Here is a 26,040-nt window from a genome sequence, read left to right as displayed (position 1 = left end):
TTCTGCACTGCCGCCATCCCCTGCCTTTCCCCACCCTCTGGCAACCGCCAGCAGCCCCTTTGTGGGGCTTTCAGCCGGCAAGCACGGAGAGGACCCCAGAGGATTGCCTGAATGCTTTATTTCCGACTCGAGCTGTTCCCTTCCTCGGCGCCGAGAGGCTGCTACCCCAGAGAGACAGGAGAAGCAGGCATGGAGTCCAAACCTAGGAGACGGGGATTTATTTTGTTGGAGGTTTACGGAAAGGCAGGCCCTCAGGGCCAGCTGCGTGCTGGATGGTGCCTGCCACACCTGGAGCTTTGGAGGTTGCGGCATGGAGGTGGACACAGAAGAAATTCTCTCTTCCAGCAAGGAGCCACCAGGCCCACGCTGGCAGGGGACGGATGTGCCCAGCACAGAGTAGCTGATAAGGCACTTGAAATGACTAGAAGCCACGAGGCAATCTGCCACCACCTTCCTTCCTTCCCTGCCTCCCCCGGGTGCTTTGCAGATTAACCTACAGAGAATGGGGTGTCGCTGGAGAGCCGGTGGCCCCAGCTCGAGCTGTCGGTGTGTCACAGTCAGGCAGTGTCAGGCCACGCTCACTGGTGGAATTTCTTGCTTGGGCTGTTGGCGTAGTCCAGCAGCAGCTGGCACGGCGTGAACTGGCTGCCATAGACGGCCTCGTACTTCCGCAGCTTGTCCACCAGCTGCTTGGCTCCGTATGAGTCCGTGTACCTGAAGGGACCTGCCGGGGACAGGGGGACACATCTGTGCCGAGGAAGCAAGAAGCACCAAGGTGCCTGGAAGGGCGAGAGCACTGGATTCGGCCAACCTATCCTTCTCCAAGAGACACCCAGTCTCTCGGAAGGGCACCAAAAGACCCTGCTCCCTGCCCACCCACCTGCGCTTAAGCAGAGGCAGATTGGATTGCTGGGCACAAGCTGGGGCACAGATAATTGGGACTGCTCCCTTAGTCTGAGCTTGCCTCAAGGAGGGAAAGTGCTGGGTACTCAGCAGAAGCACTATGTCATGCCCAAGAGCCCTTAGTATCCTTCAGCTGGGACCCAAACCTCAGCTCATGCTTCGTCCACTGCCCAGGCCATGACCACAGCCACCCAGGTTGCAGATGGGTCCGGGAAAACTTTGCTGGTGCTCTTGGCTAATACCTTGGCCTGAAAAGTGCTGTGCGCCATGGCTGAGGTTAATCAGCTCAGCCTCATCTGTGCCACATGCAGGCACAGGGGGGAACAGTGGGTCTTTGGGCACCATTTCTCAACTCTGTGTGCAGCATGAGACCAGGTTTCCAGAAGTGCTGCAAGATGCCTGCCTGGCCACCCAGACAAGTAGCAGTAGCAAGAGATGAGATACCAGAGCCTCATTCTTCACCAAGCACCATATGGCGGCACAAAAGCAAGCTAGGGATTTCTTAAAAATGTAGGACATTTGCAAGTCTCTCATCCCACCTACACCCCCATAACTATCAAGCACGGTAAGAGCTCTTTCTTTGAAGTTCTCATGGAAAGTGCTGATGCGGCTGGGGCCAGCATGGCTCTGCCTTCTTATTCAAACCCAAAGAGATGGCAAATGACTTGGTTAGAGTCCCTCAATCCTCACCAGCCCAGCTCTGTGAAACAGCTGTACCAGCAGAGAAACTCCACTGGGTCCTGGCAGAATCATCTCACAGCAGCTCTCAGGCTCACTGCCACCTCTCATGGGGTGGGAATGCTGGAGCAACCTCTGGTTCAGGCTTTATACGGGAGAAGGACACTCAGGCTTGTCAGACTGCAGCTCAAACCTGGCCTTGACAGCTGACATACCTCTGGTGGCTAGAACCCAGTAGGCAAGCCCACTACAAAGCTTGCCAGCCAAGCCATGCAGCCTAGCCCAAACCCCAGCTGAGCCCACTTACCTCCCAGACATGGTGGGAAGCCCAAGCCGAACACAGCACCAATATCTCCCTCCACAGGGTTGCTGAGGATCCCTTCCTGCAGGCACATGGCTGCCTCGTTCACAAACCTCGTCACCAAGCGCATCTGGATGTCCTCATCAGTGCAGCTGCAAGGAAAGAGTCAGTAAGGGCTGTGCAGGTAACACAGCAGCTGGATGGAGGAGCACATGAAGCCAGCACAGACTGGGGACAGGGCCAGACCTGGGGTAAGGGAGAGAACGGTTTCTCACTGAGACTGTCCCTATCTGCATGAGGATAAGGACTAAGTTCTGTGATGTGTCCTGAAGCAGGCACATAAGAATGGCAAAGGCTCCATCAGGCCAGATGGGAACTGCTCCAGGAGATGTTTCAGGGCCAGGCTGTACAACAGGTCCAGCGCCAGGAAGGTCACGGCACCAACCTGCCTGCCTTGGCAAGCCCCACCACAGGAAATCTCTCTGCAAAGGTGCCCAAGCAAATGCTGATAAATTCAAGGATTCCCCATTCCTGCTAGCACAGGCTCTCCACAGCCAACAGTCTGCCCCCCTACACACCATCTCAGAACAGCCAAATGCCATCTAGAGTGACTCCATGTTCAGCAACCTCTCCAGTGCTGCCTGGTGCAGCCCTTGTGCTGCTGCTCAGAGGCCGGAGAAGCAGCTGGGGTGAGAGCCAGCCCACACCACTGCTCGGGCATGCACAGCTACTTACACTTCAGGTTTGGCTGGCACTTTGAACCGTGCCAAGATCTCATCCATGCCAGAATTCAAGCTCCTGTTCTTCACCCCCTCCTGGTAAACATAAAAGCCTTTCCCTGCCTTGCGACCTGCCAGGGATAAAAAGAGACAGTCACATCCTGCCACGCATCCTGTTTGCTCGTGACACCTTCGCCTCTGATCTTGTGACTCCTGCTTCTGTTAGCATGAGCAGATCCTCCTGGCACAGGCGGTGTCTCTGCACTTCAGAACGAGCCTGTTTGCTGCCTCACCAAGGACACAGGGAAGGGGGCCCACATCCAGCTGACTCCTTGGCAAGATGTTGCCACTGTGTCAGGCACTAATGCCTTCACTAGATCCAGAGCACAGTCAAATAATGCCACCATTTCCGTGGCTACAGCTGTAAAAAGACACGGTCCTTGTCCACTCCCACTTGGGAGCAAGGTACAGAGATGAAAAGATCTCCTGAGTAACCCTCGATGCCAGGGGTCTGGTCACAGCAAGGGTCACTGGAGGGTAAGAGCTGTCATGGCCCAAGTGCAGGTCCCACTGATGGATGCTGCTCTGTCCTGGTGTGCTCAGAGGCACAGCTGCCTCTGGTACCCAGTGCCACAGCTTCTACCATGTGGACAGAGATGTAATTTTTCCTTGCTCAGAGCTTCTAAAGCTCAGCTCAGGGCTTGTTTCACTTGAGCACATTTATTTCCAGCCACTTGCTCTCCATGTCCCAGAGCACTTGTGCAGGTTTCACAAAGGGCCACAAAGAGGTTCGTGAGATCTTGCCTGCTGCTTTTGCTGTGGGCAGCATCTGTGCCTGCTGCTGCCATTTCTGCAAAGGAAGGTCTGGCTACAGCCAAAGGTCTGCCCAGGGTACAGCTGGGAGGGATTCCCAACCCATTCCCAGGGCTGTTCTCTGACTGCCCTCACCTGAGGCACAAGAGGCTGATGGATGCTAGTACTCTTTCTTCAACAAAGGGGAAACTTGTTCGATTAAAACAACCTAGCGTCTCACCTAAAAAGCCTTTTTCCACCATTAGCTTGAACAACTCGATGCTGCCTCCTCCAAAGCGCTCGCCAAAGGCCTTGCCAAGGTCCTCAGCCACATGTGTGGCCACATCCACACCCACCTCGTCGATCAGCGTGGCAGCACCCACAGGAAAGCCGAAGGCTGTAGAGATGGCATCTATTTTCTTTGGGTCAATGCCCTCCTGCAGGAATGGAAGGGGAAGCAGTGATGTCTCTGGGTGAGGGTCCTGGAAACCCAGTGTGGGGGGCAGAAAGCCCTTACTCATATGGGGCCACAGGCTGTGACCAGCACCATTAGCTGTTTGATTACGGATAGGAGCAGTGTAATCGTGCTTGCAGCACTCCTGACTCTCCCCTGGTGCTGTGTGGGGAGGAAAGAGCCCCATCACTGCCTGCACCAGGTCTCATCAGCCCACAGCTGGCTGGGGACAACCACAGGCACTGGGGCCAGTTATCCACCTCCCTTCTTGGCCAGGGCTGGGGTCAACCCGACCAAGGGCAAGGAAGAAGCAGACTTTACATGACCTATTTGGTGGATGGGCGGCAGCCGACAGGATACACACCTGGAGAACTCGGACCACTTCTGCCAGCATTGGCCCTAGGCACCTGGTGGTGTAGAAGCCAGGCCCGTCCTAGGGAAGAGAAGCACAGCAGGAAGGTGGGTGAGTACAAACTGCAGGAACACGTCCTCTCTCAGCAGCACAAGAACTGCATTTCACAGCCTGGGCTGTAGTTCAAGCACTGACGTCCAGGGCACACACTGAACTCCATTTCTAGCAGTATGTTATTGACTGCTGCAGTAGTTTTTTCCTGTAGGGTTCAGCAGTGTTTGAAGACTTCCATGAACTTACTCCCTGGAAGCTCCCACCAGAGTGTTTTTACTTGAAACAGCACCTGGAGGTCCCAAGCAGGCTGCAGAAGTCCCCTTGCTTCACCAAGCCCAACAGCCTGACAGGGGAAAGGGTGCTCAGTGGAAGTGAAACCAGTTGTTTCACCTCTGATATTGCTCACAAGTCAGGAAACAACACATTAGCTGCAAACTGCCATTCAGGGAAGCATCTGATGTGGGGATGAGGGTTAGAGAAGCAGCACTGTATCTCCACTGGCCTCCAGAGTTGCCTAGAGAACTTTTAGACAAGCCAGTTTTCCCAGCACTACAGGACAGACCCGCTCAGCATTGCTGGCAACCTCACACATCAGTGAAGAGACCAATCCAAAAATACACTCAAACTGCCCTAAGCCTACCGGCTGAACCTCCCACACAGCTGAAACAGCATCACTGATGCTCTCTACCATGGAGCATGAGACCAGCTCCATTTGGAGGGCTGTGTGTTCAACAGCAGCTGTCAGCCTAACAAACCACTCAAAGCCCACCGCTTTTCTGAGGCTCTGCTGCCTCCTCCTAGAGACTACAGCAGTTTGTTCTCAACTGCTGCCTTGCTGTGCTTAGCCGTCTCCCTCTGCTTGGTATACCTCTTTCCCTACACTTGCACGTGCATTTCTGCCCCCTTTCACACAAGATTTAAATCCAGAAAGAGGAGGGTTACTGCTCATTGACCCTCTGTCCTTGCAGCTTGCCAGGGAGCAGAGCTGGTGAGAGTCCTGCCCAGACTCTGCTCCATCTCAGATGTCACTACAGGCTTCAGCCTCCTGGAAGCTATGTGGAGCAGGACTGCCAGCTCCTCGTGCTGGCCCGTCAGACTGTTTCTGTGCCTTCTGGCCCTCCATGGCTGCTCCAACAGACACTTGAGGGATCACCTGGGCATCTGCCCTCTTCTAACCTCCATTTTTACTTCTCAGCATGAGTAGCTAATGCCAGTGTATTCACAGCCATGTTTCAGCCTCCTCTCAGTGCACAAGCCTGCCCTTTTATTAACCCAGCTCATATTTGGGCAGTGTTTCCTCACCTTTACAACGATGACGACCTTGCCCTGTTTGAGGCCAACAGCAACTGCAGAAGCAGCAGTGTCCTGTGACGTTTTGTCTGTGGTGATGATTTCCAGCAGCTGCATTCTGTCAACAGGGGAGAAGTAGTGCATCCCGATCACCTAGGCAGAAGGAAGAGCTCAGGGTTAAGCAGGGTTAGACAGACTTTGGCTCCCAGAGTAACTTGCTCTGCAAGTCAAGTGCCCAACTGCAGAGGGAAACAGGCCAGCATGGGCTGCAGGACCCACCACCACAGTGCACTATGTGTTCAGCCACACTGTATCCCTCTCTGACGGGAATGCTCTCCCATTCCCTTTCTCTCCTTGGCTTTCCCAAGGACATAGCACATGCTGTACAGCTCTTGGCTCAGTGAGGATTTAGGTATAATGCTTACAGGACCAAGAGTGGTGCTCAGCTCTCTCTGTACTTGTTAATAGTCTGGCAGCTAAACCTGTCTGGGAATCTTAGCCGAGCTCACTCCGCAGGTGAATTACAGGCACTGCGTGACCTGCAGGTACTATCTGAGCTGGCAGGGCAGCCACATGCCTGGGTGGTGCTTCTTCTGGACTATGAGAGTGGAACAGCAGTTAGAGACACAGATGTAGAGCAGAGTCCGTGTTCTGCTTGTGAATGTTTTGGTTTGGTTTTTTTGGGGGTGGGTTTTTTTTTTTGGTGATAAAGTGACTCTAAGGACAAGAAGGCATGTTTCCAGAAACTAATTACAGAAGTAAGCACAGCCTTCCTCTGGAAACAGCATTTAAATGGAGATTATTAGGCTGTGTGCCTCACCTTCTTAACGCGACCATGTAATCAGCATGTCACCTTCATGTCTCCTGGAAGCTACACTTGGCACTAAGATCTAAGTCAGGGGCACCTTGCAGGAGAGTTGCAGACTGCAAAACTAATTAAATACACTAATTAGTTAACTGGTTTCCTATCAGTTTCCCCATAAAGAGCCATTACACAGGCAATTTATACAGCAAGACGATGTTACTTCCAAGTCTGAAAAAATAAGACTCAGTTTGCATTTCCGATGCAACCAAGGTCTGACAGGAAACGAGGAAGAGGCTCACGAAGGTCACGGGAACCTCCAACAGTTGTGACACACATTGTTACTCTGTGGACTTTAGAATAGAATATTTCAGTTGGAAGGGACCTACAACAATCATCTAGTCCAACTTTGCAGATGTCCACAGAACTTCTGCAGGGAAGACAAATAGCAGAGGCAATGCACTGCCCTGGGCAGGCTTGAGATCCTTGTAGGAGTTCAGGAAATCAGCCAAGGGTACCTTTGCTTTTGCATTTGTATAACACTTCCCAACTGAGCTCTAGAGCTTCCCCCTCCTTCTGCCCAAGTTGCTACTGCCTCCCCGTCCCACCCGTTTTAGAGAGGGAGATGGGTTTATCTCACAGGAGAACTGCTTGCCCCTTCCTTCACTTTGTGCAGCCCCAGGTAGGCAAAGCAGATTCCTCAAATGAGGGGAAAGCCTTTTCCCCTTTTTCTATCAAGGCTGCCCTAGACCAATGCTTAGCCCTCGGGAGGTGACTCCACCTGGTCACGCAGATCCCTCACACTACTTCAGATGCTGCGGTGTCATGTCTGGCCTCTTGCTGCTGCTCCCTGAAAAGTGCAGGTCTCCTGTAGGGCCTGTGTCACCTGCTAGCGTGAGGCTGGCAGATCTATCACAGGTACCCTTGGCAGTCATGGATGGCAATGAAAAACAGCACGCAGCTGCCTCCCTCCCAGTCCAGCGCATTCACACCCCTCAGAAGGTAACTCCACCAAGCACGTCCCTCAGGGCAGGCTGCTCCACATGCAGCAATGTTCCTGCTCAGCTGTACTTGCCTGGGCTAAGGGATGAGGGACGCAGCTACCTCATATGCTGTTTAGACTTCAAGCAAAGGGATGAAGAATTCCTCTGCTCCAAACCTCTGCCACAAGCTGCTATATTGCTCTTGGTATCCTGTTCACGTGGATCATTTGGAGCCAGAGAGAAAATCTCACCACCCCTTCAGGAGCTGGTGCCGTGGCTAACCAAGGCTTCAGTTTCAGCACCTCTGAGTTCAGCTTTCAGCCACCAACTTTTCTTCCCTTATTGCTAGGTTAATGCCTTCTCCTTGAGAAGGCATTTTCCTGTCATGGCAAGTCACTCCTATGTCTAATCAGTTTATCAAAATGACTGAAGTCTTCCTGGCTGGAATTCTCTCAGGTCAAGCCCTTCCATAGCTTTTCTGTCCCTCTGCGTGCATTGACATTTCCTGAAGTGCTCTCATGTCCCTGCTGCACATTGCCTTGCCAACATCACACTGGAGGTGAGTCTACCCTCATCCCCCTCCTACCTGTCCAAAGACCACAAGCTCTTTGTTCAAAGCTTGCACTGGGGACAAAGGTTGAGCTGTTTCATGTTCTGAAGAAGAAGCAGAAGATGCCAGCGCTCACCTACAGCAAAGCCAGTTTGCCTCTAACAGACAGCTCAGCACAGACTCATAGCAGGCACATGGCACTGGGTACTCACCTTCTCTGGCCTCTTGCTAACAGCAGCAATTTGGCTGATCGGGAGGGCAGATGTGTTACTGGCGAAGATACAGTGAGCAGGGATCACCTGTGGCAGGGGGTGGAAAAGACAGTGTAAATGACAGGGTCCACAGCCAGATCCAAAGAGTAATGGGCAGAACCCTGAGAAAACAGCACCAGCACCTGGTAACCCTAATAAACAAGGCAAACCCAGTTTTCTGTCAGGGCAGATGGCATTAGAAACTAATTCTAAAGCAGCAGCCCAATTTATAGAATCACAGAATGGTTTGGGTTGGAAGGGACCTTAAAGATCATCTAGTTCTACCCCCCCTGCCACAGGCAGGGACACCTTCCACTAGACCAGGTTGCTCAAGGAGCCATCCAACCTGGCCTTGAATGCTTCCAGGGATGGGGCATCCACAGCTTCTCTGGGCAACCTGTGCCAGTGCCTCAGCACCCCCATAGTGAAGAACTTCTTCATTACATCTAATCTAAATCTCCCCTCCTTTAGTTTAAATTCATTACCCCTTGTCCTATCACTACAAGGCTTGCTAAAAAGTCTGTCCTCATCTTTCTTGTAGGCCCCCTTTAAGTATTGCAAGGCCGCAATAAGGTCAGAACTGATACTCACAGCCTCCACTTCCTTCAGCACTTTGTGCTTGATGTTAATATCCTCGAACACAGCCTCAATCACCATGTCTGCCTTCTCAAAGCCCTTGTAGTCCAGCTGGCCTGTCAGGTTGCTGAGAATGGAGTCCCGCTCAAACGATGTCAAACTCTTCTTCTTCACCTTGCTGTTCAGCCTAGGGAAGGACAGCTCTGTCACAGCTCCTGAGCAGGCCAGCCCAGACTGCTGGAGGTACACCACAACACCAAGGGCATCCCTCCCTCCTGCAGCTGGGACCCAAAACACTATCTCCAATCCAGCAGGCCTGTCACTCCTAGCCCCTCCTTCCATCTAGAAAAAGGAAAGCCATGCTTGGACAACTCAGCCGGTGCATTAGTCTGAAGGTCAACTGGTGACATTCCTGAGGATGCACAGCTGAGCACTATTACTGCTGAACCAGGAGAACAGGAGAAAGAAATCCAGCTTTTCAGAAGTCTGACCCAATGTATCCCCTGATATGGGCCTCTATGCAGCCAGGACTACTCCCTCCCTGCTTAACTCTATAAGCTACTGCTAAATCTAAAAGCTAAAGCAATCATCTGTTAAGTCATCTACCTACCTAAGGAACTAAGGCTGAATACCCTGGGGCTGTTTCATACCAATATCCCCGCACACTGCATTGGACAACCTTAAAAGAAAGCATTTCTGTGACATCTGATGGTAGAAGACTCCAAAGGAAGAGAGGTGTCAGGAGTTCCCGACTGCCTGAAAGCAGAGGAGTATTTTGACTAAAGGCAGCCCCATCCCATCCAGAGCAAATTCCTTTTAACTCACATACCCCTTGAAGACCTGCTGCTGTCCTCTGTCCAAGCCTTGCTGTGCTGTGTCCTTCAGAATGGTCTTCAGTCCCTTATCCACTGAAACCTGTGCGATCCCAGCTCCCATGAGCCCTGCTCCCAGCACTGCCAGAGTCCTGCACAGAAAAGGACCAGGGGACACATTCAAAGCTAGAAATGGCTGAATTTCCATTGCTGCTGTCAGACTTGCACAGATCCTGTCCACCCAGGCACTATTTTTAGTGAGGTCATGCAAGAAGATTTCACTGGTGGGCGAGACCTCCAAACTGCAGAGGATTAACCTCTGGAGGCTGGAAATCTCTGTGCTCTGCTACACTGCTTTTCAGGACTCTAGGCCACTCGGTCCCAAGAGCCTTCTAGCAGAGGTCCTCCAACTGCTCCTTCAGGCATCCTATGCTTGCACTTACTTGACCTCTCGCTGAGGTGTTCCGAACTTGTTCTTCTTGCAGAGCACCTGCCCGTGGTAAAGTCCAATCAGTGCCTTGGCTTCCTTAGTCACTGCAAGTTGACCAAAGCTCTGGAAGAAAGCGAAGAGGGAAGCAGAGAGTTTAGCATGTAACAGCTGTCTTGCTTCCAGCACACACACATCAAAAACATGGCAAGGGGGAGAGCACAGCCACCCATGTAACTGCACAGACTGGTAACCTGGTTAGAAAAGGAAGAACAGACAGGGCATACATATCCTCTGCCCAGAGGCACCTTCTGTGCTAAGCACAGCCCACTTTGCACCACTGCCTCCCATAGAGGCTGCCAGAAAGCAGTAGGAAACTGCTTGTTCAATGTCCTTTCTCATAAACAATTAAAGCATCTGAAAGAGTGTGTACCTCTAACACTTGTGTCTGGAGGGACAGGGGTTCTGCCAGGGAACAAGAGCAGCCACAGTATTTCCACATCCATCTTCTTCCTATCCACTGAATCATTCACAGCTCATTTCCACCCATCCAGCACAGCTTTGGGAGGAGCATTCCCTGGCAGTTCACTGGCATGATGGCAAGCCAGAAGCCACCTGGCTGCTGCAGCCAGGCAGCAGCTACAGGGTCCTACGAGATCAATGCAGGAGCCACTTCTACTTCCCCAGTGGCAGGACTGTATTTCACTGACATGGGACTCTTTCTCCCCCATGTGCATCCTGCACTAGCTGGGGCCATTGCCCCAGTGGCTTTCAGGTGAAAGGGCCCTGCCCTCAGGCTTTGAGAAAAATCTTTAAACAGGCCAATTTTCACTGACAGCAGTCACCTGATACTATTTTCGGAGGATCATAGACAGGCAACAAAATCAAAGGCCTCTATAACCTCCCAGCACTCAGCATGAAACGGGAAAGTAGTCAGGAAGACAAAAGACAGCGTAAGGCAACAGAAAACTAATGTTGCCTGAGCCAAGTCAGCTAAGGAAAGCTGCCAACGCAATGTAGTTTAGAGCAGGCTGTATCTTCCTTCACCACTGTCCTGTGAGTTAAAGGCTTGTTAAAATATCACTAACACAAAGCCTGGAAGAGAATCTGCAAGTCTCCTTGGAAAGAGGAAGGCATTAAAAAAAAAGACACGACACTGACACTTATTCTTTAGAGGGTTCTGGGAAGAGCTCCATCCTGCTGCTATTCTCAGGAAAAACATTCATTCTTTTCTGTAAGGAACAGAGTATCCCAAGCCTTTTATTCAGCACCAGACCCAACGTGGGTGGAATGCATAACCAGAACAGATGGGGTATACCCAGGAGGTCACTGTTAAGGTAGGAGGCAGACAGCTACATCTCAGACCAGCACCTTGTCACCAGAAGACAACAAAAGGAGCTACTAAGCACAGCAGGAAAGAGACTGCAGGATGTGACAGATAGCAGCGTGAGAAGCTGGTAAAAGTTACAGATAGTACTGCGGGGGACAGATGGATTTCACCGGTGGGTAAGGGGCAGCAATGTGAGAGATGACCCAAATGCAGAGATAACCAGATGGGAGTGTGGTGGATCTTCTGGGGAGTTAGGTCTTGCAGAGCCAGCAGCGCCCAGATAAACACACCAGTGACACTGTGCACAGCCAGAATTACCTCTTCAGTACCAAAAATCACAAATTTGAGTACAGATGTAGCAAAACGGGGACCAGTGAGGAAAAACTAATTGGGGGCAGGTTGTTTATTAAGGCAGAGACAAGGGCAGAGAAAGGGAAGGATTGAGATGGCTGAGAATGGACAAGCATGGGAAACCAAAGACTCTGTGTGTATGGGGGGGGAATAAAAGGGTCATGCATAAGCAAGCTGCTGGTGAGTACGCTTGCCTGCTCAAGCCCTGGACCTGCCCACCACAGTCTGTCCTACCTCCATATTAAACTCTATTCCTATTTTCCTGAGCATGTCACTAGCAAACTTCAAGGAGGACTGGATGGCATTTAGGACATGAGGTCCATGTGCCAGCAGCTGGTCAGACTGGGCCCTGTGGCCCACTAATTGACCATTGAAACATCTAGAGTCAGGTATTAAAGGGGTGTGTGTGCACACGCACATGTGCACTTATTACCACGTATGAATTTGATTTCTGATCAGCCAACCAGGAGAAACAGCATCTATCTTTGACCATGCCTGCAAGTGGTTTGTGTTTATGTGGGTGTCACTGGTAAAGGCACTGCGCTGCCTGTGCAGCCAGCCATGCACGTACTCTGTGTTTGTGAACACACATGTGTGCATACCTACATCTCTGCAATATCTGCTCAGCCTCACCACTGGCTGGACCTACAAAGCGGAATAGCAGCAAGCAGAACAAGAGGTGAAGCCTTCTGGGCCTTAAAATGCAAAAGACTTGACTACCCTTAGCAGTCATTATTGGTGCTACACTCAACTGACGTGCCAGGCAACTAAAGAATTGAAGGGAAAGGAAAAAAGAAATAGAGGCTCATTTCACAGAATCACTGAATAGTTGAGGTTGGAAGTGACCTGTGGAGATTGACTTGCTGCACCCCATTGCTCAAAGCAGTATCAACCAGAGCAGGCTGCTTAGGACTTTGTCTGGTTGGGTTTTGAGTATTGCCACAGAGGGAGACTCCACAATCTCTTTGTGCAACCTGTTCCAGTGTTCAATCACCTTTACAGTAAAAAAGTTGGTTTGCATATTTAAGTGGAATGTCCCATTTCAGTTTGTGCCCATTACCTCTTATCTGCCACTGGATACCACTGGGAAGAGTGTAGCTATGCCTTCTTTACTGCCTCCTACCAGATATTTATACACATTAATAAGATCCCCCCAAGCCTTCTCTCTTCCAGTTCCAGGTCTCCCAGCCTCTCCTTGTGTGCCAAATGCTCCAGGCCTTTAATCATCCTTGTGGCCCTTCATTGGACTCTCTCCAGCCAGTTGGCCATCAGCCTGAACTAGTGCACAGGGTTATTCCTCCCCAGGGGCAGCACTTGGCATTTCCCTCTGCTGAACTTCATGAGGTTCCTGGCAGCCCAGTTCTCCGGTCTGTTGAGGTCCCCCTGAATGGCTAGTACTAGCCAGTATGCTGACTGGAGCGTCTACTAAATAAGTAAGTTTGACCAAGGGATAAGGAGAGAAAAGTCCTGTTCTGGGTGAGAAATCACTACTGAAAAGAACTACCTAATTTTCAGAAGTACCCAAAATCATCAATGGGTGAAAAGGGACCAGAACAAAGTACCTGGACTAGAAAACACCAAAACAAGAGTAATTGAGAATCAACACCCTGAACAAAGATGATGGTGAAAAAAGGTAACAGAGTAAACAGAACACTGGTAAAAATGAAAGTTAATTCTTGGAGGAAATGACTTGTTTGCACCAAATTGCCTGGAAACACTGATGAGACTGACAGCAGAATACCCACTCCTCTGGGTTATCTGTCTTGTGTGACAATCAGAAAAAACAAACAGCGCCCAGACACACAGAGAAATCAAAGTCCTGTTATGTGAAACCTAGATCAGTGAACTCCGTCTGGTTATTCCCCACTCAAAAAGATAACACAGACAGGAATGATAAAAGGCACATTTTCACAGATGAAGAACCCTGACAAACAGTTCAAGATAGACCTTTTTCATAGCCCCACTGCCAGAAGAAGGGGCAGGGAGCAAGACACCAGTTTGAGTGGCCTGTGACGAGTATTATCCTTTTTGTGTGGTTAAATACAAATCCCCCCAGACTCCATAATTTACTGATTACTACCAGGGATCTGATCTCCTTACCTGGGATTCAATGAGGTATCCAGCGTCATGCCCCTGATCAAGACCAGTCTTTACAACCTAGTCAAAGAACAAGAAAGATATGCTACCGTTAAGTCATGTCTGCCAACAATTACTTGTTTAGCTGCACCTCCTGTTTTCACACGTAACCCCTCCCCAATATTCAAGGCACACTTCAGACTCTCTGGGTCCTGTCCATGCTGTTCAAAGCAAAGCTATGAATCACCTTGTCCTTCTAGCACTGAATAGCTACAATGGCAAGGAGTTTCCATGAGGTTGATTTTTTTTTTTTTTTACACATACCTTGTGGTTTCAATAACTGTTTTTATTAGGACTGTGCTCCTGTAATGTCACTGCTCTCAGAGGGGGGCATTCACAGGTTTTAGAGAGGTCTTGGCAACAACTTAAACAGTGAAAAGTAATTTTAAGCCATGGACAGTGTCTGTAAGTAATACAATACCTGTGTAACTCAGGGCACTAACTTTTAAAGTATTGTGTGGTTAGTGCTATGAAAACAGCAACTTATATTTTCCTAGCTTTGAACAGGTTCACCCAACTCTTTAGAAACTGTATAGGAAACCTGGAAAAAACAGCTGAAAGTTTCATGGACAAAGCATTCCAGCTAAGCCTTCCCTCAAATGGGATTCTTGATCTACCCCTTACTGGTACCAGTACCACATAAATTGGTGATCACATTCTGGGAAGCTATTCTGAATTTTACCGTGCTTGCTCAATACACCACACAGTTCGCACTCATCAAGACTGATCTTTTGTGAATATCAGGATGTATAGCTTGACTCAGGAAGGAACCACTGTCCCTCCGTCTGCTGCCATGTTATCCCACAGATCCACCTTCACTGTAGTTTCTTGGGCCTTGCAGGGGGGCTTACCTCAATGATCTTAAGTGGAGCAGGGTAGAGTCCTTTGGTTTGCTTCTGAACTTTGTTCTCCACTGTCTTGTAGACTTGCCGCCTCACAAATGGAAGAGCCATAGCATAGTCTGTTATCTCTGCAAGACGGGACAAAACATGTCTCAGCACAGCGCTATATGCACAATCAGTCTTTAAACAATTAACCTGAAAGTTAAAGAGTATAGATGTGAATGTTGCATATCTGCAACAGAAATATGCACCTGAAACTCAGCCACAGGTAGCATGGTCTGCTCAGAAGGGTTTCTATGGGTTGTTTCACAGACAAGTCTCATTTAGGGCTAATACAACTGGTGACAGACTGAGCTCTGTGGAGTAGAACTCATACAGAGATGTCATCATTTCTGGGCTCTCCTAACTGCATAAGGGTGCTGCTAAAGAGGATTAAGTACAGAGCAGACCCATGTGCCTCTTCCCACTTGATTACACAAGCTTGGTACAGAACTTGCTACTAAAGCTTTGAAGATGGATAGTCCTCTGGAGGCAGCTGCTGCTCTCTTCCTGAGGCCTGACTCCCTTCTAGTACACTTTAGGAGCTACCATGTACATCTCTGGCAACATCACTTGAAGATCAGATCTGCAGAGCAATGTTTTCTCTTCCAATCCACCTGGCTCAAGAGATAATTACAACATGAAATAACTTTGTTTTGAAAATGGAATTAAGTAGGAGCATGAACACATCCCTGAGAAGCAAAGCTGGATTATACTCCCTACAGTCCCTTGGGATTTGGCCATGATACCCACAGACTTACTCTGTATTAGCCCTTTCGATCTTTTGGCAGACACAGTCCTGTTGGCTAGTCCTCTGGCAAAGCCAATCGCTACCTCCTCCAAGTACTCAATTGTTCGTGCTTCCGGAGCCTTCATACCTGGCCCTGTGAATAAAAAAAGAAGTCTTGAGGAAACACAGCAGAAGTTATCACTGACGGATGATGACGCAGAAAAGCAAGGATGAGACAGCAGCATGATGTTCCTTTGAATTGCTACCACTCTATTCCCCCCAGCCTGTTTGGCTTTTCTTGATTACGAACAATGATGGAAAGGCTCAACAGGCAAACTACATGAAGGCCCCAAGGCATTTAATATCCATGGCATTATACAGACATGCCAAAATGCCAACTCCCAATGGGAGCAAAGAGCAGTATGCCACTTAAACATCAACATTACTTTCACAAAACCATGGAATAGCTTTGGTTGGAAGGGGACATGGAAGGCCATCCGGTCTGACCTGCTGCTCAAAGCAGGGCCAAGTTTAAAGTTAAATCCAACTCTGGAATTAGATCAGGTTGCTCAGGGACATGTTCTGCCAGTACAGGAGGATAGAATACGGGGGCTGAAAAGGCAGTTGTGTAAAGTTGCTAGAGGCAAACACAATGAGTCATTAATGAAAGAGCAATGCCCAGCAATTCTGCACAGGGACACCAGCTAAAGGTGCAGCCTTGGGCTGCCTCTGAACTAGCAGAACAAACCTGATGAGGTTACAACTCTGTATACTTGCAGCTGGGCAACCTCATTAACTTTCACTGTAAGCTGCTCCAACCACACCCAGATGCTGCAGAGAGTCCTCAGAGCTAAGAATACACCAGAGAAGACAAGTACTCCCTGACACAGGACACAGTTAAAGAACAAAACCAAAACCCCTCCCCACTTTCACCTCCCAGTCTTCCCTCCCTCCACCAACAGCTGAGGTCTTCAACTCTAAGGTTTCACCTGTCTGCACATAAAATCTTGAGAGCATGTACTCAGCAGACCCCACATGCTGCTGTCTGCTGGCAGGTCTCTCAGCAAGCAGCAAATAAAGGAGCACATGCATTTTGACCAGATCATGAAAGCTGTTAGGAAGTCTCACTCATGCCCTGGCAGTATGTCAGAGCCAGTCTAGGGGAAAACAGTCCAAACAAAACAACATATTTCATTTTACAGGCAGCACAGAAAACGTAACCAGAGCTGCTGCATAATCTACATTTCACCAATGCCCAGTGAATTTTAGAGAATTTATTGGAAATTTGAGAGCATTTGGGATTTCTGAGCTCAAACCTTACCAGCTTCCAAATTCTCTTCCCAACACTTCAAGGAAACGTCTGAGACCTGCAACTTTAGTGGCCTGATGTGCTACAAGATGTGAATACCCGATTTCCCCTTTCCATTAGCTTGGGTGTTCAACACCAACAAGCGCTAGACTTTGATATTACAGCTGAAGAAAAGAGCTGTTTATTTAAGTCTGAGCTATAAGAACTATGCAGGCAAGGTGGTCAAACCGACATAGGTGGGTTTACTTGCAGTAACATCTCAACATTTTGTAGTGGCCTAACCCAGGAGCTACAGGCTGTTGACTTGCATCTGCTTTCTTGTATAAAAGGCACGTGCCAGAATTAGATCTGGGCACAGTAGTAAATAGATCAAGAGGATGCTGTAGAGCTCCCTACTGAAGGAGAACTGATTGCACCCCATGAAATTGCCTCCTGATTAATGCTGTCTCTCTCCTTCAAAGCCTTCTATAATCAGTTAAAGCATCGCCCCAGTTAAAGCTGCTTTCCCCCAGACATTGAGAATGAAAATGAGAATACTCAGCAGAAAGCCTTCTGGCACTGGCTGCTATTTGAATGAACAAGGAATGCCTCTAATGCTTGCATATAATTTGTTTTTTGTGTTCCTCCTATGTGCTTATCTGGCCTGAGCTAGGTCCAAACAGCTCTTCAGAAAGTTCAGGCTTCCTTTAAGCAAGCCAGTGTAATCATTGGTATAAAAAGCCACATTCGATGGCTCTTAAAAGCCAATTCACATTTAAGCAAGTATACAGTGGTAAAGTTTATTCAGGCAGTTTTAACTCAAGCCTGAGTACCAGCAATCATTGTAAAAGTGAGAATACAGCTAAGGATATCTCACCCGGCTGAGCACTAGCATGTGAGACAGAACAGACACAGGGCCTTCCCTTGAGTTTCTCGGGGTAGGCACCAGCACCTTTTATTTTATTTTATTTTATTCAGATTCAGGAGCTAAGGGCCACCAGGGTATTCTGGCCATGCTCTGCCTGGGGAAACCACACTCAGCACAGTGCAACTGCGTGGCAGTACCAGCTGGCACAGTGGTTTCCATTCTAACTCCTGGCTGCAGCTGCTCAGAGCTTTCAGGAGGCTGTGGAGGGTTTGCTCCTCCATTTTGTCACCTTCCAAGAAAACCCCCCTAGGGAAGGAAGAGCAGAAGCAAATTCACTAGCCCACTCAGCACTTGGAAGTGCAATCTGGTCTGCAGTTTGCAAGGAATTTCTCCACCCAACTGAAAGTCAGTAGGCAATTCAGAGCACCTAAGCCATGGGGGTAGGCTTCTTCACAAGATCTTGTCACAGAGATTAACATCTGCAGGCTGCATAACTGTAGACATTGGTCATCCATTCTCCTTTCATTATGGGTTGTAATCTGTCCCTCTGACATGATAAATGAAGAATGCAGGTTCTTATCTGTATAATTAGCTTATGCAAGAGCGCCAACAGGCCTGCCCTCTATGCTAACCTTTCCCTATTCACTTAGCTTTAGCAAGAGCCTGATATTTCAAGGTCCCCGTGCGCATGCCTCTAAGGCGGGAATGGAGATTGCACTGCAGAGCCTAGTAAGGACCTTGCAGTCCATATGCTTTGCCCCCACTAGACTGCTGGCTGCATCAATGGCTTCTCCACCCATTTCAGTAAGGTGGAGAGGTTAACTGACAGGCAGAAGATCAAGAAATTGAGAGGCATCATGTCTGACCTAGAGGGTCCACCAGCTGGTCAACCAGACCCATCTTCTTTGCTCTGTCAGCACGGATGTTCCTTCCAGTCAGCATCATATCAAAGGCAGCAGGAAGTCCCACCTGCAAGGGCAGAAAGGGGATTTCAGAATGGGAGCACACCATGCAGCAGAAGAGGCTATTGAGCGAAGATCTTCCTCTTACTTACCATCTTTGGCAGCCTCTGAGTAGCCCCTGCCCCCGGCAGGAGACCCAGTAACACTTCAGGTGTTCCCAAGATTGTTTTCTTGTCCTTTGTTGCTATTCTGTAGTGACAGGCAATGGCAACCTTAAAAAGGAAGAGAAAACTAAAGCTTTCCCTGTGAAAGACCACAAAGGAACTGGGCATCCATCACAAAGGTCTCTTCTACAAACTGCCTCAGCTTTCCTCCCGACTCTACCCCAATTCCCTAATTCAACTGTCCAGATTCCCTCTGTGCTCACTGATGGCTTCTTCCAGCAAGAGAAGCGCACACGGGCAGATGACGGCAAGCAGCTATGACATGAACATGAAACTACCAAACAGAGCCAAGCTATTTTTAAGTCTCATCTAGACCATCAAGGGTTAAATTCATTCACTACACTGAGAGCATGGTCCCATTTACAGATCAGCCATAATACTTGGTTTATCACTGGATCACCAAGTTCAGATCTGTGTCACCACAGTGCTTGTAAAAAGCTGCGACTGCTTGAGAAATTGGTACACAACTGAAGAGACTCCATTCCCACAAGGTTATTCTGTTTTAGTAACAACTTTGCTCCAGGAATTACCCCAGAGACTTTTCAGTTCACAAAACCCTAGATGGAGATTACGAAGCAAGTACTGCACCCAGCCAAAGTGGCAAGTGACAGAGCACAGTACGCAGGCCAGGGTGGAGCCTGGCCAGGTTCCCCACACTCATCCCTCACAACAACCTTTTAAAGAAGAGAAGTTCCTGGGATATGAGACTCACTTCATCTGAAAAGCAGCAACTTCCAGCCTGGACTCTGCCAGCAACATTTATTCAGATCCAATGCCTGCTGGAAACAGCCGGTTTTCCCTGGGAGACTCTCATCTAAATATTAGCCCGGCCCACACAAATTCATATTTGATTAGCTCTCTTTCAACAGAAGCAGAAAAACTAGCATGGCAGAGCCCTGAAGCACAACCAAGCCATTAACTTGCCACAAACTCATTTGAATGGATGTAATGAACCCATGTCAGGTCTCAAATCCTTCTCACAGCAAGTAGTCCTGCAGGCATTGTTTGGATAGTTTAGAGAACCAGCGCTGTGAACTCCCACTCCTGCTTGTCAGACCCAGAATTGTTCAATACCTCCAGTCCTCCTCCCAGGCAGGAGCCACTGATGGCAGCAACTACGGGCTTTGGAGACTGCTCAATTTTTTCTAGCATCTTCTGTCCTTCCTGAGAGAGCTGAGTCACTTCCTGAGAAGTCTTGCAGGCTTCAATCATGCTGCAGTGAGGCAGAAAGGCTGATCAGAATTGGAAAAGCACTCAGAAAACAGCAGTAAAATGAGAGTGCTTCAATGAGTTTGTTCCTCTTTTTCCCACAAAGCTCCAGTGGCTGACAGACAGGCAAGACCTATTTAGTCCCCCAGTCTTAGATTAACAGACAACACAGGAAGACTACTAAATTCAGTGGGTTAAGTCACTGCATGCTGACACTGGGCTGTGCCTGCAGGCAGTGAATGAGTTTCCTTGTGTCAGAGCTTTGAAAGCCTTTGGGGGAGAGGAGGAAGGGTCATAGGAAGCCTCAAAGCACTTGCCAGGAAGGGTGGAGGGGAGAGCCCAGCATCACTTTTTAGAGGAGCAGATGGCCAGTGCCCTGATATTGCACTCCGCCAATTAAAGACTCCCTGTGCCAATTATTCTCATGGAGGCTAGCAGTGTTTGCCAGGCCGGCGCAATTCAGGAGGCTCGTAGTGTTGAGACCAGCAGACACCTCTTAAACACAGCCTGTCATTTTGCTCTGCTTATCAGCTCTAGCTACTGCCTCCTTCCCACCACAACATACATCAAGTCTCTGCCCCTGAATAAGGCCAGCCAAAAAGGTAATAAGGTTTTGAAGGGTCTGTTTGTAATTTACCTTCTTTCCTCAGAGCTTTCTGGCTTTTAATGTCCTTAAACAACTATTCTGTCCTGCCCAGTGTCAGGACTAGGAGCCAATGGCACCCTGGGTCCCAGTGAGAGCACCCACACGGGTTGTCCCACACCCTGCAAAAGTTAGCCACGCTGAATCGCCTGGGAGGCTGCTGAGATGCTCCACGCGGCAGAGTGCCAAATCCTGCCTAATCAAGGGGCCACATTGGCAGACCGCCAGGCACTCAAACCCAGCTTAAATGAAGTCCTGCATGTAAATTATCTGCTCTTGTTGTGTCCCAGACCAAAGGACAATGCTCACTTCGGAGCCAGGATGGGTTTCCTTGGCTGCACCCCAGTATGCAGGAAGGAGCAACCAAGTGTTACAGCCAAATGGGGTTTAGTGACTTGCCATGCTCCTCTTTATCAACGTCCTAACTTCATTTGAGCAAGTTAGGCATCCTGTGCACAGTATTTCATTCCTAGCCTCTGCCTCACCCCTGGGGAAATGTCAGTGACAAACTGCTCCGACTTCACAGTGCACCAGACCACTGGCCCTGGATGCTGGACTTCAGGGAAAGCTCCATCAGCATAACGACTAACGTCCCTGTACTTACTCAATATCTGCTCCAGCAATGAAAGAGCCCGGTTTTGAAGAGATGAGGACAGCACTTTTGACAGCTTCATTGGCCCAGATCTCATTCATTACATCAGTAAACTCTGAGCTCAATTGTCTGGATAGAGTGTTCACCTAAAGGCAGCAAATAAGCATTGTAAATAAGGAGCTCAAGAGACAGTGGAGTTTAACCTCTGATTAAATATGGGACTCAACCATCATATCATCAGAAAACTTGCACAGAAGAAAGACTGACAACAAAAAGCCAAAGCCAACAGTTGGTCTAAATAGATTTTCCAAGACAGTAGGAGCTGCAGCTCTACAGCCTTTCAAGATTTGCTTTCTGGAAAAAAAAAAGGACTAGACCATCCAGGAATTAGCCCAACAGCCAGACCATTGCTTGGCACAATTATAATGCTTCTGGGGCACTCAAACTGAGCTCAGATTTGCTATGAAAGTTAGTTCATCCTGTGTCATAATATAGTGAGGGGAAAAAACCTCGAAGATGAAACCCTGCAGCAGGTCATCAAGTAATCTATAACTAAGAAGTTCCTCCTTAACATCACCAACAGTGGGTCTGTGACCTCAAACACAGATTTTATGAGCTTCTAGGCTGTTTTTTTCCTATATAATGGACACTCTCGTTAAATGTCTTGAATCCAAGAACTTAGTAAGATTTAGCGGTATCTTGTGCCAGTGAGAGAGACAAGTTAGCTTAGTACACACAAAATATTTCCATGAAGCATTTTCAGATGTCTCATTCAACACCCAAACACTCATTTTCCTATTTCTACTTTGCTTGTAACTTTGAAAAGCTGCAGGTTAGGAAAGTTCTTGGTCTTAAATTAGACGTTTCAATGCCTTCTCCGTATGACTGCTATTCCTATCATTTCCACTAATATGCCTATTAACCACAGCCAGCTAAACCAGCACCTTTGAATTTGGTGTGTTGAAGCGTACAACAGCAACATCTCCTTTGATATCACAGCTAACGTGGGTTCTAGCTGGAAACAAACAGAAACATGTTATCAGCTTATGCTCAGTGGATTTTAAGAAAGACAATGAACTCACATAGAAAAGCTTTACACTTACTCTGAAGAGCAGTGGACGTGGAGATATTACGGCAAGCATAACCTAAAGAAAAGATGTTGCAGATGTTAAAGGAATTCTCAGTAGTCTCAGCTTAACTCTCCTTTATTAATGCATCCTCCCATCTCCCCTCATCTGCTGAGTACAGCATTTCGAAAAATCCTGAGTATGAGCCCGTTCCTTCTCTTACAGCTTGACCTGTGCCACCACCAGAGTTCAGTAGATTCCACACTATTGAAGTGGAAGTGACTTTCACAGCACAGATTCCACACCGCAGCTTCCAACATCAGCAATGCCAAACTGAGACCAAAAAAAAAAAAACCAACCCAAACCCAAAGCCTTCTTCTCAAAGAGCTGACAAGAGATGAAGCAGGTGGCACACAGGGGTTCTTTGCTTGCCTTTAGTATGCACAGTTCAACACTTCTTCACGTGCTAAACCAGAGACCTTCCTGCACTTTGGAGAGTTTCAAGCCTGCAAGTTAACTTCTCTGCAAATCAAACAACTGCCCTAGAATACTTCTGCAAAAACACACTCTTGTGCCAGTGAATGGTGCCACCCCAAGTATACTCCACAGATCTCAGGGTATACATCTGGTGAGCCACAAAAAGAGCACACAAAATATTTATTCTCACCTCCATCTATCAACAAAATACTTGATCCATCTCTACTACACATGGAAGCACCCAGACAAACTTGTCTTGTTTCAAAGCACTCTGAAAGCTCAGACCACGGTATGATAAGTTCTGTCCACAAGCAAAATGCCACTTTTCTGACTCATAAATCCCAGATCTCCTTTTTCTGCTGAGAAATTGTATTTGGCCTGATGATCTCTCAGTACATGAATGAATCTCAGTTCCATTCAAGCGACCTTGACCTTGACCGAGAGGATCCTCTAACAGAGATCTAGGCTGAAGCCCTGCCAAAGCTGCTTTAAGTCTGAAATCTAGTAAAAGTGTTACTTCTTGAGCACCATATGCACATCTACCAACTGGAACACAGCCATTTAGCTAGGGAAGGTCTACTGCTCAACGCTGGTCATTCCCATTCCCAGCAGCAAAAAAGGCACAAAATCCAGTACAGGGAAAACAGACTTAAAACCTCAGCCTGCACCTCACACTGACAAGTGCTTCTCCCTCCCCACAGCCCCGTGACAGGGGCTCAGGGCTGGAGCTCCACTGCACTTTGGCCCTCTTTCCACCTTGTCTCCAGTGCTGGCAGTAGGGACTGACCTTTGTGCTCCATTCCCCGAGCCCAGGATACATGGTGCGACGCTGTGGGGATGGAAATTCAGCGTCAGTCTGTCCCGGCAAACAGGTTTGCGTGTGCATGCATGTCTCATGTGCCTGTAATACCATTTTATAAACAAAGAATGAACTGGTTTCCACTCCAAAGCTACTTTAAAGTATTTTTGGACCAGGACAATACCCAGATTGTGACTGCTGTAGCGAACATTAATTTCCCTAAACTTTTGCATGCAAAAGTCAGGTACTCCTGAAAATAAGCACCAACGTTCATTTCCCACAAAAACTGAGGGCGGTCTGACAACAATTTCTCTGCTGATAGGTGCTCCTGAGCAGAATATGATGCACTTTTAACAGCAGCATTTTAACCCAATAAAAGCCCCACAGCACCACTACTTTAAAAAGAAGGCAAGGACTGAACTATCTTACTGAATCCATTCACTTCAATCCTGTATTGCTGCACATAGCTAGGCACAGCAGGAAGGAGACTTAGACCAAACAAATCTCAGCTGCAAGGAAAGTGACAACGTTTTCCTTCCACTCTCTCAGCCAGGCATCTGCTAAAGCTGGGATGCAGGAAGGTGAGCAGCACATCACTCCCAACGCTTACCAAAAGCAAAGCACTATGTAGTAAAAACTACACTGCAGGCGAAACACGCAATCTCAATTAAAAATAAAAAGTGAATGGATTAATTAACTTTTTGCTCTTTCTATGGTCTAACATGCTTTTCTTTTTCATGTCAGTTTCCAAACAGACTGCTTCCATGTAAACCTCAAACCTTGAATTCCGTGTTGCCTTTCAGTTCTAGCAAAACAAAAGATATGAAGTAGGGGAAAAAAAAAAATCAAGGGCACAACCGAACAAATCTCACTACATTTTAACATAAACTCTTTTGGGAAAGATACTGTCATTAGAGTAACAGCTGCTTAATATTTGAGTGAGGTTTCTTTAGCCTGAGAGTATTTTATTTTAGAGCCCAGAATACTTGTGGAAAACATGTCTAAAACTAAAAGCACATTTACTTGGTCACAGTCACAGCACATCTGCTTTAGGCATTGATTCATTCAGCACTACAACGGCAACTTGCCAAGATCGGAGCCAGAAAAATCCCCCTTCACAATGCTGCAGGAAGCAGCAGCAGCAGTAGGCCAGATGTACGCTTCTGCCATTCAAGAATTAAAAGCCTTGAATATCGATTCCTTTCTCACTATTTCACTCACTCCAATTAAAAGAGCATCTAGAGATAGGGATGCCAATGCTTCAGACAGTTACTCTCAGGACTTTGTTGAGAACTTGGATGCAGCAGAGAACGGGAAGTACCCCTTTCACACAGTCCAGCCGGGACCTGTTTCTTCCCAGGTTTCTCTTTTCTCTGTTACTTCCTTGGCTGCTTCCCTGTCCAGCACTTCCCCTTCCCGCCCCTCCACTCACCCGGCCGTGGCATGCCACTTGAAGTGGGAACAGCATCCATGGATGGTTCCAGAGAAAAGCCTTCTTGCAGTCCTGGACCAAGGCAAGCACCAGCAGAGTGAACCAGCTGAAGCTCAGGACAACTGCCCACACTTTCAGCCTGTACGTGTGAGCTGATAGCACAGAGCGCTGAACTGTGAGCCGTAAGACAGGAAGATTTTGACAAACTGAGCTTTCCTATCCCCTCTGGGAACCTGCTAGCACACGGTATGTGGCTCAGCAGGTATGGCCAGCTCTTGAGCTCACACTGTCTTCTGCCTGCTTGCTACCTTTTGCATGCTTTTTGACCTGCCCTGGCAAGGTTTGCATCCAATTTAACAAACACTTTGTTACGGCAGAACAACACTATTAATTACAGTGAGCGACAGTGTCCTCATAGCACCTCCAGGACTGTTTGTGATGAACAATTTTGCCAGTTATAAAAAGAAGTCCAACCAACAACAGCCGGAGCACTTGCTGGAGTTCTGCTCGTTATCCATTGCAGCACCCTGGTCCTGGAGTAACTGGCTCACGTACAAACTCACTCCAACACTGCACGTAAGACAGGTATTAGGTTTAAATGAAATGCTGCTAGATTTCAGGTCAACATTGATACCGGACCCTGAGGCCTTTCAAAGAGCAGAAATCAGAACCAATTTCCAATGCCTCTGAGCCTTGGCCTTCAGGCTTCCTGAGGGCACCTGGTGACTCCTTGCTTTGGTCGCTCTGAAAGGAAGCGCCACGATCCAGGACTGCAAACAGGGAGGAAAGTGCCAAGGCCCTACCCGGGTCAGCAGGTTGCAAGAGAGCATTAGTCAACAACTGAGATTCCTGTATACCAAAATAAGGAAAAATTGTGGGGCACCTGGAGACACTAACATGCCTGGAGGCATTCTCCCCACCCATGTGGGGACATGGGGATACCCCCTTCCCACGGATACATGTGTGTGCTTGGAGGACAGCCCAGGGATCCAGACATCCAAGGACATGGGGACATCCCCCCCGAGGCATGCACACAGGGGCATCGGGGACACACACACGTGTGGGACACAAAGACGCTCTCTCCCTATGGATCAGCTCAAGTGCAGAGGATGAGACTGCGTGGAGGGTCCATCATCCCCCCAGTGCGGAATCACAGGGACCCCCCCC

At 48.5% G+C, this 26,040-nt stretch overlaps 1 protein-coding gene across 5 annotated transcripts in view; it reads right to left on the bottom strand.

Moving 5' to 3' along the window:
• Positions 1–161: 161 nt before the first annotated feature.
• The window catches only part of HADHA (hydroxyacyl-CoA dehydrogenase/3-ketoacyl-CoA thiolase/enoyl-CoA hydratase (trifunctional protein), alpha subunit), a 26,516-nt gene continuing 637 nt past the window's right edge, over positions 162–26,040 (bottom strand). Inside the window, exons 2-22 of one of the 5 annotated variants that reach the window (XM_010565866.1) lie at positions 24,874–24,945; positions 23,430–23,471; positions 22,202–22,243; positions 22,043–22,113; positions 21,111–21,244; positions 19,729–19,867; positions 18,583–18,702; positions 18,395–18,497; positions 15,404–15,526; positions 14,613–14,731; positions 13,726–13,782; positions 9,961–10,070; positions 9,535–9,669; positions 8,721–8,892; positions 8,091–8,177; positions 5,556–5,696; positions 4,212–4,280; positions 3,635–3,830; positions 2,618–2,732; positions 1,889–2,034; positions 162–724 (exon numbers count right to left, since the gene is read on the bottom strand). In XM_010565866.1, the coding sequence (XP_010564168.1) occupies positions 579–724; positions 1,889–2,034; positions 2,618–2,732; positions 3,635–3,830; positions 4,212–4,280; positions 5,556–5,696; positions 8,091–8,177; positions 8,721–8,892; positions 9,535–9,669; positions 9,961–10,070; positions 13,726–13,782; positions 14,613–14,731; positions 15,404–15,526; positions 18,395–18,497; positions 18,583–18,702; positions 19,729–19,867; positions 21,111–21,244; positions 22,043–22,113; positions 22,202–22,243; positions 23,430–23,471; positions 24,874–24,945 (2,339 nt within the window). In that variant the 3' untranslated portion in view covers positions 162–578. Of the gene's footprint in view, positions 725–1,888; positions 2,035–2,617; positions 2,733–3,634; positions 3,831–4,211; positions 4,281–5,555; positions 5,697–8,090; positions 8,178–8,720; positions 8,893–9,534; positions 9,670–9,960; positions 10,071–13,725; positions 13,783–14,612; positions 14,732–15,403; positions 15,527–18,394; positions 18,498–18,582; positions 18,703–19,728; positions 19,868–21,110; positions 21,245–22,042; positions 22,114–22,201; positions 22,244–23,429; positions 23,472–24,873; positions 25,723–26,040 lie in introns of all 5 variants that reach the window. The other 4 variants (XM_010565871.1, XM_010565868.1, XM_010565869.1 and 1 more) reach the window with 4 other exon arrangements.

This window comes from Haliaeetus leucocephalus, unplaced genomic scaffold (genome assembly GCF_000737465.1).
Source record: "Haliaeetus leucocephalus isolate CR32 unplaced genomic scaffold, Haliaeetus_leucocephalus-4.0 Scaffold197, whole genome shotgun sequence".
NCBI lineage: Eukaryota > Metazoa > Chordata > Aves > Accipitriformes > Accipitridae > Haliaeetus > Haliaeetus leucocephalus.
The sequence above is the reverse complement of the archived record's forward strand: the minus strand, read 5'-3'. Positions and strand labels throughout refer to the sequence as shown.